A 14450-nucleotide genomic window follows, 5' to 3' on the forward strand; every position below is an offset into this window, starting at 1 on the left:
TACAGCAGCTTAACTTTTTGAACTGTTTTTGTATAGGTAACATTACTATCAATACATAGAAAAAATATTCTAGAAAATTGTTATTCTTTATTATAAATAAAGAATAACAATTTTTATTTTTTTATATATTTATTTATTATTTATGAATTATATATTTATTAATTATTTATATTTTATTTATTACAATATTTATAATACTAATAATTTAGTACTGATTCAGTCTAAATTAATATATACAGTAGAGCATTGATTATCCGACTGAATTGGGGACTGGGGTTGGTTGGATAACTGAAAAAATGGATAACCGAAAAGTATGAAAAAATACATTATTATATATCTCATGTAATTAGTATATTAGTATATCACATATATATACATATATACATATATACATACATATATACATATACATCACATTTTGTATATCGAATGTAAAACAAAAAAAAAATTTTGCAACTTTTTTTTTGTTTTACATTCACTCCATTCTTTTCTTTAAATGTGTATTTCTTGAGACATTGTCATAAAAAATTAGTAGGAAAAAATATATATAACAGATTAAAGTTTTTCCTTTATTTTATTATTTGTAAAAATATTTTTAACTCAATGCACATTAAGAAATTCCTGAAATTCTTGGCTTGGCCTTGACCTCTGGTCTATCAGAGCATCAAGCCACCTGTCCATCATTATTTGTAAAATACAGTGGGTGATCAGTTAACGAACAGATCGGACAACGAACAAATGATCGGATAACAAACACCCCACAGAACAAACACAAGAAGAAGCGACGTAAAATAATGAATACCCATTTGTCTTCCCTTGTCTTCGGGCAACAATTAGAAACTTTTCAGAGTGTGGGAGATGTCGACATCGACGCTCAAGCCGGTATATACCGATCAGATAGTATTCCTCCGAACTTTGAAACTCTCCCTTGTAATTCCAGCCTTTTATTTTTCTGACAAAACAATTCTTTTGTGTATTTGCGAGATTGTCGGGTAGGCACTCGTTAAGTTTTGCGTCTGTTTTTCTTTTCAAAAGGTGAGAGTATAATAGCAAAGGTAGAGAGTGAGCAGAAGATGCCTAATGTTTCTGGGCAATATGGCGTAACAGGTAAACAGGTCATCGAAGAGTTCGTAATGTAACCTAAAACGGATCTGACGACAGAAGAATGCCAAGAACTCTCGAATGAAGAACACCAAGAAACTTGACGAGATACGTTTTCTTCTGAAAAAGAGGATTAATGCCAATATCTGTTATTAGAGATTCTTTGTAGAAGTAGGAGGATGTCAGAATGACGGTCTTCGAATGGCATCCAAACCAGGTTGAGGCTTCGGGGTCTCTACAATTACAATGCTATTAATTACTTACGAAAAACCGTGAAGAAGAGAGAAAAGCGATCGACATTAGACAGATTCTTTAACCCCCACAAACGGAAAGAATATGACTAATAAAAATGCAAGACTGTGTATATATGTATTTTTATTATTACATATAAATAAACATAGTAAGAAAGTATATATTTTTTTATTTTTGGGGGTCTCTGGAACGAATTAATCAAATTCTCATAGAAACCTATGGTAAATCGATAATCGGTTAACGAACAATTCGGATAGCGAACAAAGTCTTGGAACGGATTATGTTCGTTAACCGATCACCCATTGTATATTCATAAATCATTACAGTAAACTAAACAATATATATTAATAATTTTATCTGATGTCACTGGACTATCTAATAATTTAGATTAAATTGAATTGATAAATTCACTTTATAATACTAATAATTTAGTACTGATTCAGTCTAAATTAATATATACAGTAGAGCATTGATTATCCGACTGAATTGGGGACTGGGGTTGGTTGGATAACTGAAAAAATGGATAACCGAAAAGTATGAAAAAATACATTATTATATATCTCATGTAATTAGTATATTAGTATATCACATATATATACATATATACATATATACATATACATCACATTTTGTATATCTCATGTAATTAGTATATTAGTATATCACTATTAACCTACTTCGCGTTGAATTTTCATCAATGTTAAGCCTAACAATTTTTTTTTTAAATAATAATCATCGCTATTGTATCGTTAAAAATTATTTTAAAATTATTTTATTGCTCACAAAACAAACAACCACTCATAATTAGAAAATTAAGCATCATTTAAATACTGGCTTCCCTTTCATGATCAAGCCAGTGTTGCCAGCTATAACATGCAAAAATTTAACAAAAATAATATTAAAGTAGCCAAGACACAGCCAAATATTGTAGCACCACATCACTGGTGGACATTTGAATTTGCCAACTAGAATGCAGTCAGTTAACCAATGTGACAGTTAATCGGGGGTCAGATAATTGATGCTCTACTGTATAATCAATGCAATTGACATTAGTTATACAGCTTCAGTGTATATAACCACATGCTTAACTTCTATTATTTATATATATTAATGTATAAATGATCGAAGTATCTAGTATATTTAGACTAGATAAGACAAACTTCAATTTTATTTTTGTTCTAACTTAATTCCCATAGACTCAATGCATTGTATTTCTAAAAGTCCAAGAAATTTTGAAATTACACTATACTAATTACAAATTCATGACTTTTAAAAATTTACATCTTGGAAAACAATCTTTATATTTTTGTTAGTTGAGATTGAAGAAATTTGAAACCATATTATATATAATTATATTAATTTCTGAATGTGAATATAAATTTTAAAGATTTCACTTTTTCATTTTCAATAAGTGCAAGAGAATTTTTAATCTGCAGAAGTATTAATTTTTACCTTTTACTTTCCCTGCTGTTATGCATACATAATGAGCAATTATTTATTGTGATGTCATCACAATGCTAGGCTGCAATTTTTAATCTTGGTTTTAATTTAAAATATATGCTTTCCACTTCAAATTAGTAGTGGCTGCACCTGTATGTACATCATACAAGTCAACATTGGGAATTTATAGATAAAACAATTTTTTTCAAATTTCAGCTCAACAAGGAAAAGTATTGGAATCATTTCAAATTTGACCATCCCAGTTTTTTGCAAATCATGTTTTGGACCTCCTGAATCCAAAAAAGTAAAAAAATCCAGCAATGAGATTTGCGTAACTTTCTCAGCTGTTATGAGTTTTTATTAAAAAAAACATATACTATTAAGAAAAATATAAAATTGTGTGTGGTGCCATCTGTTTTCAGATTTTGTTAAAAACTTTTTATATTTTTAATTACTATAAAATGGCAAAAAGTTTAACTTTGAGGGTATAGATGAGTTTATTAAAAAATGTAAATTTTAATAACGAATAAAATCTTAAGTCCTACTCCTCTTGAGATACATGACCCCTCTCAACCTTTCACCATCAAAATTTAATAGCATCAATGCTTGTCATGTATAAGCCACCATGCTAAGTCTCATTTCTTAATTTTTATCCCATCCCGAGATATTAAGCAAAATAAATGACAAAAAAAACTCGATTAATATTTTAGTTATTAACATTCACATTTGTTTATAAAACTCATTCCTTCCCTCAAAATTAACCCCTTTTGCCATTTTATAATAATTAAAAATACATAAAATTTTTATAATAAAAATCTCATAAAAGTTGGGAAAGTTAGGCAACTCATTGCTAGATTTAAAAAAAAATAAACCAATGGATAAAAAATAAGTCTTAACAACTTAATAGGTGTTAAAACTAAAATAATAACTGTTTTGCAGTTGCTGTAATTATTTATTTGCATGTCTATGAATGTAAAGTTTTTTATTTATACACTAGATTTTCATGCATATAATCTACAAGTTGACTGTATTTAAAAGATCATTTTAAAGGGGTGTACATTATGTGATGGGGTGAGTTATACACTGATTTCAAATTGTAATAATAAACTCGCATATATGAAGCAATGGATACGCTTCCATAGGCACAGGGTATGTGGTGGAGGGGTTATGCAAAGATTTCATTATTACTCCAGGTTATATGCATCAAAATATAGTACTTATAACAAATTTACTCTAGACAACTTTTAATTTACCTTATAAAACTTTGTCTTGTTCAATTAAACTTCAAAATTTTTAAATTTTTCTATATAGTAAAATGTTTTTTAAAAGAAAACTCTTGTGCATAAAAACAAAAATCAATTATTTGGTGTATTTTTACAGATATCCAGACAATTGGTATGAAGAAATTACATCTAGCCAGCAGTTTTTTTCTCTGGCTGCAGTTTACAAGTTACAGATAATAGGATTAATAGTGGCAGAAATTAAATCTCAATCAAAATGTAACAGAGAGGTAATGATTTAAAATTTAATACTTAAGTTTTTAGTTACTTACATTTGATATAAAATTATGAAGAGTTGCTGCTATAAAATAAAAATTGCATTATAATTTATCATTTTATGATTAAATGATTTCTTTTACATTCAAATTTTATAAGATTAATGATTAATATTTTTGCTGTTAGATTTTTTAAACTTCTCATAAGTTTAAAAATCTATCAGAGAAAAAATTTTTAAAGGAATTATCATTCCTTTAAAAATTTCATCGTGGATAATACAGAACTTTGGTTAAATGGGTCTTGGTTAGTTGGAACTCTACCTTATTTGTTGAAGAGGTATTAGTTTTAAGAGGATCAGGATTAGCAAATCAGTCCCAGTAAACATATGCCTAAGAATAAATTGTTCTTGAAGTATTGTATAAGCAAAGTTTCAACAAACATTATATGTGAAAAAACAAAAAATATTGTGTAATCCATGTGAAGGATTTAGTTATTAGAATGGGGTTAATAATAATGAAATTTCTAGGAAAGGCTAGAAATTGAAAAATCCTGATGATGATTTGAATTGAAGAGATTTACCAAAATTAATGAAGTGATAGGAGCAGAAGCATGTATCAGAGCAGGTAGAAGACATTTTAAATAATTTTTGTAATAATTACACTTTCTTTCAAAAATTCATATACTTTTAATAAAAGGTTTTTATTGCAGAAAAATGCAATAAATAACTATTATAATTATTTATTTGAAATGAATATTCTTTAAAACTATGCATATAACTTGAGAACTGCTTGTTACTATACATATTAATATCTCAAAACTTAATATGAATTTTATTTCCAACCTTTTTTAAGATATCCTTTATTAAAAAAAGTAGAGTTTTTAACTTGCATATAAAGAACAAAATCCTTTTGCTGTTCAAATTTTTGATGATTTTTATAATAATTTTTTATGAGATGTTTTCCAACAATTATAATGCTGTTATATATTATTTATTTGAAATAGTTAAACTTACAAAACATTATTCTAAGTAAATTAATTCTAAGTTATAATGATTTATTTTATTTACTTCAAATTTATCGACAAAATATATTACAATATTTAATAAATAATTAAACAAACTAATGTACTATTTACTTAACCAAATATTTGTAATAAGAATACAAAAATCAATTTATAAAATTATCCTCTATATTTTCCTGTTTTGTGATTATATGAATAGATTTGTTCCAGGTATGAAAGTATAATTTTTAGAATTTATCTAAAATAAATCTATATTGTAAATATTTTATAAGTTTTATTTTTATAAATTTTTGTTTTTCTATGCTACATTGTATCATCATTAGTGCTATAGTGTAATAAAGTATTAACATTGATTTTGATAAAATAAAACATGTCAGTTTATGAAATTAAATAGTACAAAACAGAAAAGAAAGAGTTTATGTTAACAACAATTAATTTTAATAAAACATAACATTGGTCCATGACATCTTGGTTAAAAGAAGTCAAAAAAACAAGGATAAACTAGTCCCTGTAGTTAATCTCCTGAATTAATCAATGCATCTTTGACAGTGGGTGAAGTTAAATGCATCTAAATGTAAGCGAGCCTGTTTCTTCTCCACATGGATATACTCCAAAACTTTTCAATCTATCTTCTGGTTCATTGCTATTAATAATAATAATAATAAATTCATATCCCTCAGATGCAATCCAACTCTCTACTGCCTCTTACAGAATGATGATGACCTCACAGATGACAAGTGGAGTAATAGAGTGTGTGTTGTCTTATTCAATGAGGAAACCAGTTTCGAAATAGTATATATAAGATACAGCTTCTGAGTACTGAAGTAGATTTGCAGATGGACAGAATCATCAGAACTGCTTCGCGTCCTCCCAGCATAGAAATATGAAATTTATATGATTACCAATGAGTGTTTAAACAGAAGGGATAAGGACTTCCCTGCCTGGCAATATCTCCTTAGTTTTACATGTTAATTGTCATTGTCAAAGTCCATCTTTCCTTACATGTTTATCTTATCCCATCTTCCTTTCTAATCCACATTGGCATTCTTCCACTTTCATCTATTTATGCCTGAAGATGGCCTGTTAACTATGCAAAAATGTTAGCATTCCTTCAACTTTACCCATAATTAAAGATGCATTGAGTAATTTAGAAATAAAAATTTTAATGTTTTAAAAAGAACATACTTTAATGTGATGAAATAATCTCATTATAATGAAAGTACATACATTTATAACAGGCCTTTCCTTGTAAAAACCTACAGGAGATGAAATTTTTATCCTCTTACAAATTAATGTGAGATTAGCAGTAGGCCACTGGGCTCATCCCAAATGACCACTTACTATGCAACAGGTTGGTGAAACCTGTTCTCGGCTTGTCGGATGGCTAGGAGGGCAAAAAATTGAGTGGGGAGTGCATCAGTAAGTCGGCAGGTATCCTTCAGAGACAGGAGACAGATTTAAAAACTAAACAAGCATTTATTTATATAACTAAGCTACGATACATAGGTTAAATGCGATTAAATAAGTTCACTATACAAAAGGGATGCTTTAATAGCTTTCCCGGCTAGTCTGAGAGAGAGTTCACAAAGCTCTAAAAGTACAAATACCTCTATGCGGATATGTGTAATATGTGTTCATTGAATACGTTTATTAATGGCGATGGAAGTTCAAATGGCTGTGGTTGGTCGTATGTCTTTTCGGTCTGGAGTATGGAGACAAATATGGCACATCTACCAAGTATAACTTCTGAGGGATCGCTCGGAGCTTCCAGAAACTCGAGCTTTTATACATTATTCGTGGGAAATGAGTCACGTGATAGACTTCTGTTGACACTTATGGTGCATTCCGATCAACTAAGTGTCAACTTTCCCACCTTAATGTGAAAACAATCGGTGACCTCCAATATACTTCTCACCAAGAGTGGGTTTTTCCTCAGAGTTGTTTACAAAGATTTTTCCGACATCGGCGTAAAAATCGCGGATTTCACGTTAATTTTGTGTATCTTCTATACATGATTATATTTTATCTCAAATCAGATTCATTATATCAGGTGAGGTAATAGAAAATAAACATGCCAGATGAAATTTCAGTTGTTTGTTGTAATCTTATCATTTTATTTTTTATAATTGAAATAAATGTGATTTTTATACAACTTTCTTTTGTTCATTGTGCACATTTTGTATATATTTCCATTTTATATTCATTATGGATATGATTTTCATTTGAAGTTCTTATTTATAAATAACAAGCAAATAATAAAAAAAACTTATTTTAAATTATCTTTGTTAATAAATCATATAATAATTTTTTAAAATTTTGTTGTTTTAAATAGGACCAAGGACTTTTATCATCACATTTTGCAAAGAATACTGAAGTAGCTTACATATTGACTTTAGGAGTAGTCAGAGAATGCCGTCGAAATGGAATTGGTAAGAAATTCTATTCTTTTATTTCATGTTTATTACTGAATATTAATCTATTTTACTTGTCATTAGCAACTCTCCTTTTAGATAGCTTAATATCTCACCTAACAACAAATCCAGAAGAGAACAATTGTAAAGCTATTTATTTACATGTACTGACTACTAATATGACAGCAATCAGATTCTACGAACATCGAAACTTTCGACTGCATTCTTACCTTCCTCTGTATTATTCTGTCCATGGTAGCCTAAAAGATGGATTTTCGTACGTCCTCTACATAAATAGTGGTCATCCTCCGTGGACTTTACTATATCCTTTTCAGTATTGTGATTTACTATATTATTTAAATATAGAAAAATTACACACTTCTTTTGTTAGAAGTTATAAAATAGAAATTATAATTTTTCCAAAATCATTCAAACAAATAATAATATTTTATAACTTCTAAAAAGTGTGTATTAAGGATCAGATAAAAGCTTTAACAAAAAGAAAGAATTCGATCATTCTTCTTCTTTATAAAACTTACAAATTAAGTTTAAACAAACAAATTACTTTATTACTTCAAATTTAAGATTCACCCAAATTTTAACGGTAATTTCCAGAGAAAATATTGAGTGATAATTAGAAGTAAATATAGTTAAAAGAATTTGTCATAAAACATTAAAATGCTGCTTTCCATCTTTATAATAAATTTCTATTTAACAAGCAAAACATGTTAAAGCATTTAAATATTTCAAGCAGTAGCATAGATAAGAGAGGGCAGTCCACTCTGGGTTACTTTTTGTCTACTGCAATGAAAAGATAAATTTTTGTAGGGATAGTAGAATGATGCGAGATGTCAAACAATATTATATCTTGCTATAAAAATGCTTATTGTTGGAAATTTCTGACAATGTTAAAGACTGTGTTCTGTTGTAGATGGTATTATTGACTGTACTACCTATTTAAGTGCTTAGTCAATAATAACATTGAGAGCAGTGTTCTAATTTTTTCTTAGGTATTTCCTATGGCTATATTTTCACTTGATAATATATTATGTTGTGTTTTTTGTGGTGTCAGCAAATTCAAGGACCACCTTGGTGGCAGAATTCTAGCTACATCACTGATTTTAGTCTACTTGCTTTCCAGATATTGTCTGCAGTTGATAAGCCTTGCAAGTGTACTGTCTGCATTTGTTTAGTAATAGAAGTTCAGATTCTAAATATTTTTATATTAAATAGAGGAATATGTGATTTTATTTACATTTGGCTGTAAGCTTATTCTTCTCTGGAAAAAAATTATGAGTAATATGGCAGTCTTCTTAAATTCAGGTTATTCTAACTTAAGTTTGGAAACATGGAAATATGAAAAAAAGGTACCTCTTAAATTTGAAATAATACAATATTTTTATTTTTTTTACTCTGTACCTGTGGGAGGGTACTAAAATGGCCCTTTTTTCTCCCTAAGCCCATAATGGCTAGATGGGTAGAGGGATGGGACCTAACTTACTGATATAGACTATCTCCTGAAGAATTCCTGGGGTTTTTTGACATATTCTGATTTGATCCTGGGTCCCCAGAAGAATAGGCACCTTGCCACTGTGACCATTCTGCTGACAATATTTAGTTTTATTTAAATACTAGCTCAATTTAGAATCATATAGTTAATTTAAATATAAAAATCAAAGTATTTTTGTATATAAATTTTCAATAATTATAATAATATAAAATATGTATATAGTCAAACCCTGTTTATATTTTTTTCAAGATAACAAAAAAAATATTCACTTGTACATTTTTCTCACTTATACAATATATTCTGTGAAATGATAACTGATGACATACTACACCAGTATGAGTCATCTCCTGCCAAAACTCCAGTCAAGTGAAAGAATGAAGACTCATTCTAAGGATTATCCATTTCAAAGTGAATAAAAAGTGCTATAGAGTACCAAAAATATGATGTATAAATGTGAAATCATATAACTGAAAGTGTTTTATAATGGATAAAGTACCATGCAGAAAATATTTAATGTAAAAATATACTATACAATTGAGAGATGTATAAGTGGGGTTTGACCATTTATATTATTTTAATAATTCTATTATCTTTAATCAAAAGAAACAGATTATATCAAGCATTGGAGTAGTTTGGCTCTCCAAATGAAAGTATGTTCATTACCAAAACATCTGTTGCAAATGATGAGAAGGCTAATTACAAAATTATGGCCATTTACATCTTAAAATTGCATGTACAAAAAAAAAACTACATATGCAAAAGCTGACTTCATAGTAAAAATTGGTGATGTACAGATGGATAGAATATCATTTTTTTAATATCTACATTAGTAAATAAATATATATATACATATATATATATATAATAAATTATTAATCTCAAATTTGCATAAATTAATTTTGTGATAGACTTGCAGATTGAGATTTTGTAAATTTCAAAGATGTTAGCACAATTTTAATTATTTCTATAGGTTAATTGTATACATTTCAATATAATTAAATTATATATCACCACGCAAATATGCCATAAAGAAACAAAGCAGAGCAATTTATTTAAGTCCATAAATTGCTTATAGCAATTAGGATATGCTTATAATGTAAATATATTTAGTTTCATAATTTATGTGTAAAGTTCTATTGTAATATAATGAATGATTCCATTTGATAAAGCAAACTTGTATTTCGTATGCCATTCTGTATTGAAAACGATCCTAACGAATTGTGATAAGTGCAATTTTCTCATTTTTAAATGTTTTTTTTTCCACTGTATACGATTATTATTATTATTATTTTCAACATATTTATAATTACAATATTTTCATGAGACTAGATAGTGAGGCTGCTTTAATGCACTTATCACTGAGACTATATGAAAATATTTTTTAATAAAACTCAAACTTTTCTTTGTTATTGAGTTATGTATATTTATTTTCAAACAAAATGATGATAAATAAAAAATTGTCCATTATAAATACAGTTATTCTTCTTGTGACTCTTCCATAATCATGTTAATCAGGATTTCAAATATGCATAAATGATAAATTTATACAGATAGATGTCATAAACTGTGGATGATTGCTATCTGTAGTACAAGTTGTTAAATCATCCACGAAGACTAAATCCTCATCTTTATGATTTACAAAAATTTAAATTGATTAATTTGCTAAATCTTTAACTAAAATCAAACTGTTTCTAAATCAGAAAAATAAAACTAATACAAAATATTTTGCCCATATTAATCTTATTCTTAGTAGCTATTGAAATATTTTACTAACAAGTAGGACTAGTAGTAATATTTTAGATAATTAATAAAGCTAGGACATTGCCATAAATGTCTGTTTTGTCTATTAAATATTAGGGCCTTTATATCAAAATGTATATCAGAGAATGTTTTGTTTGATTTATCAAACTAAGTTTGTCTAAAAATGGCACAATTGCAGATGTGAATGACACTGTTGGGACCTAAACAGAGCTGTAGAGCATGCCCATAGGAACAATGCCTTTACATATAACTTTGCAAGATATAGTAGCCCTGGAAATCAGCCTACTTCCAGGACACAATTGGGAGTCATGCCATGCACTCTGCTAATACTATCATGCTTAACTATTCAACCCAGGTGACTATGCTGGCTTTGAGTAGCCCACTTGACTGTTCATAGAGTACTTGATGTAATATGGTTTCGGGCAGTGTTTCCCAACGTGGGGCCCACGCCCCATAAGGGGGCAATTCGATTGTTAAGGGGGGCAATTTGAAAATGAGTTGTTGACTTTTTTTTTAGGCATCAGAATTTTTCATCGAGCTATTCGGACTTGAGTAGCTAATATTGGAAGATTAATCGCGGGCCACATAAATTCATCAGACAGGCAATATATTGGCCATGCCTGGTATAGCCACTGTATATGTTAGGGGGCATGAGAATTTTAGAAAGGCTTAGGTGGGGCATAGCACAAAAAAGGTTGGGAAACACTGGTTTAGGGGGTGTGGGGTCTCATCCCACCCAGGCATTGAGGTGTGAGTGATAGCAAGCACCAAAGCACAACAACATGAGGAGTGTCGGTCAAGGCTATATGGCTTCAAATTATTCAAAAAGATTTTAAAATAGCTTCAAAAAATGTTCATATATCTTTTATTTATTTATTAAATCCATTTTTTGAATTTTATAAAATGAATATACAGTGGTACTTCGGTATACGTCCTGTTTGGACAAAACAAATTTTGCTCGGTATACAATTTAATTCAATTACACGCGCCATCTATGAACAAGTAGCACTATCGGTGTATTAGACCAGACTAGAAGTTCACGGTGCCACAGTTTATGACTTTGTTAAATTTCTTCTGATTTTAATTTGTAAATAAAATTTTATTTTTATTAATCATGAATTGCAAAAAGGCAACAGAAAAATAAAAAAAATGACTAGAATCACAATGGAACTGAAAAAAGAGATTGTTGAGAAATATGAAGGTAGCATGCGTGTTCGAGATTTAACTGTTGAATACCGTATTCCGACAATATCGACAATCGTGAAAAATAGACATTATTAAATTTGCTAATGTTGTGAAAGGGGTTAAATCAATTTCTAAACAGAGATCAAAAACATTAGATTATGTTGAGAAATTGCTTTTGCTTTGGATAACTGAAAAACTGTGCTGGCAACAGCATATCAGAAGCAATTATTTGAAAGAAAGCTAAAAAGATACATGCTGATCTCATGAAAAATCAAGCAGGAACTAGCCAGGAAAGCGAGGTGTTTAAAGCCAGCCATTTTTTTTACATGAAAACGGATTAATCATTTTTACATTACTACTTATGGGAAAGGTTGGTTTGGTATACGTCCTATTCGGTATAAGTCCAAACACCAGGAACGGATTAAGGTTGTATACCGAGGTTCCACTATATTACATTACATACAATATATCCACTTTTTTATCCCTATCAACTTAGATTTCAGGAGAGGTCAAAATTGCTGTTTAATTTGATCCCAACTGAGAGATGGATTGATCTTAGGACTTATAAGCTTTTAAACAATAGAAGAATGTATTGCATTTTTCATATAAAAAGATATTTCTAGCTTCTTTTCTTTTTTCAAAAATGTTTTAATGCAAATTTTAGTGAGCGTTCAGAGCCTCACATACAAAATTCAGAACATTCTTACAAAATAATCAGAGATCATTTTATAATTGATGAAAATATATCAAAATGTATGCAACACAATGATGTATTTTATCCTTTTCAATACTGTATTACAGTATTTTTCTGACCAAATAAAATTATTTCCATTATTAATATTATTGTAAAATTGAAGAAATGGATAAACTATTATTAAGTTAAAAATACATAGGAGAAACAAAACATCTTTACACTCCTTCACACTATCAGGTGATTGGATATGAGGAAGTTTTTAAACTGTTTTACATAACTTCACAGAGGTGTTCACTAATAAAAGGTTGTCTCTGTAAAGAGAGACTTTGTTCCTGGTGATTGGACATGATGGAAGTGTGAAGATATTTTAGTTTTTTCTATGTAGTTTTAATATAAACAATACTGTCAGCCACTTTAATTGAAACTACTCACTAAATGAAGATAGTGAGAACACTTTCATCATAGTTTTTCTCAACCTTCCTCTCTCCTCATCTATAGTTAGTGCCAAGGATAGCCATGAAATAATGTATTTTGTAATTATTATGGGACCATACCAAGATAATTGCCTTCTTTATGTTTATTAGTTTAATTTTTTCACTTTTGATTTTATCTATACACAATATTCTGCATGAATCTCAGTGACTGCATTTAGTCTTCTTTCATCTGCTTTTAATATTCTCCATGAATATACTTCTTGCTGTGTTGTTAGATATATTTTATTTTCTTTGAGATTTTGGCATTCTAAATTCAATCTAGTTTCTTAAATTGTCTTTTCCTGTGTCCTGTTTCTCAACTATCTCTTCCATCTTGGCTTAATTCCACATCAGCATATTTGCTTATAGTGGCTACATACTGTAAATTCTACATTCCACTTTTATGCTTATTAATTTCACCTTTCTTGAAGTAAATATTTTCCAGCAGAACTTTTAAAACCTTATGCCAGCTTGTGAAAAATTACTATAGAAAATAAAATCTTTCCTTTTCCAGCTGAGAAATGTGATATAATGGCCTAATCATCAGTTGGAAAAATTGAGTACATAAGTATTTTTGAAGACAAACAGAAAATAAAGAAAAATTCTGTTTACATGTTGATTCTGTTTTCTGAAAATTAAAATATCCAGAACAATGTCTGAATTTTGACCACCTTCCGATAATACCAACAGCAAAGATGGGTGAAAGAAAATTACAGATAGTCCTCAATTTATGATAATCCCATTGTAAGTTGGAACATTAAAATGAATCTTACTGTATACATATGGATGGCATTGAGAACCTCATCCTATTAACGTCAATATTTTTTTAATCAATCCACTGAAATAACTTGAAAAATATACATCCAACAAAAAAAAAATTAATTGAACAAAAAACATTAGACTTCAAGGGGCTATCAGTTTCATCAGAGATGGCACTACAATGGGTAAAAATGGGAACCCTCAGTTTTTATTGCATATTATGATTTTTGTGGGAGGCTCTGGACAGGTCTGAACCCTCACTAAAATTTGTGTTAAAATAATTTTGTTTTAAAGAAAAAATATAGTATTTCTGTAATTACTCAGGATATATTTCTTTATACTTAAAGG

The 14450-nt window shown here is 29.0% G+C and overlaps 1 protein-coding gene across 1 annotated transcript; it reads left to right on the top strand.

Annotated features, from left to right (window-relative positions):
• Positions 1-3050: 3050 nt before the first annotated feature.
• On the top strand, positions 3051-10637 carry LOC111613357 (N-alpha-acetyltransferase 60-like; the record flags this gene model as incomplete). The annotated part of the gene is made up of 5 exons (XM_023354703.1): positions 3051-3097; positions 4174-4303; positions 7642-7738; positions 7805-8042; positions 9838-10637. Coding segments are annotated over 5 exons (630 nt in total), but the record flags the coding sequence as incomplete, so codon positions are not given.
• Between the last annotated feature and the right edge of the window lie 3813 nt (positions 10638-14450).

The sequence above is a fragment of the Centruroides sculpturatus genome, unplaced genomic scaffold (assembly GCF_000671375.1).
Source record: "Centruroides sculpturatus isolate CEXI.00-Female unplaced genomic scaffold, Cexi_2.0 scaffold1911, whole genome shotgun sequence".
In the NCBI taxonomy this organism is placed as follows: Eukaryota; Metazoa; Arthropoda; class Arachnida; order Scorpiones; family Buthidae; genus Centruroides; species Centruroides sculpturatus.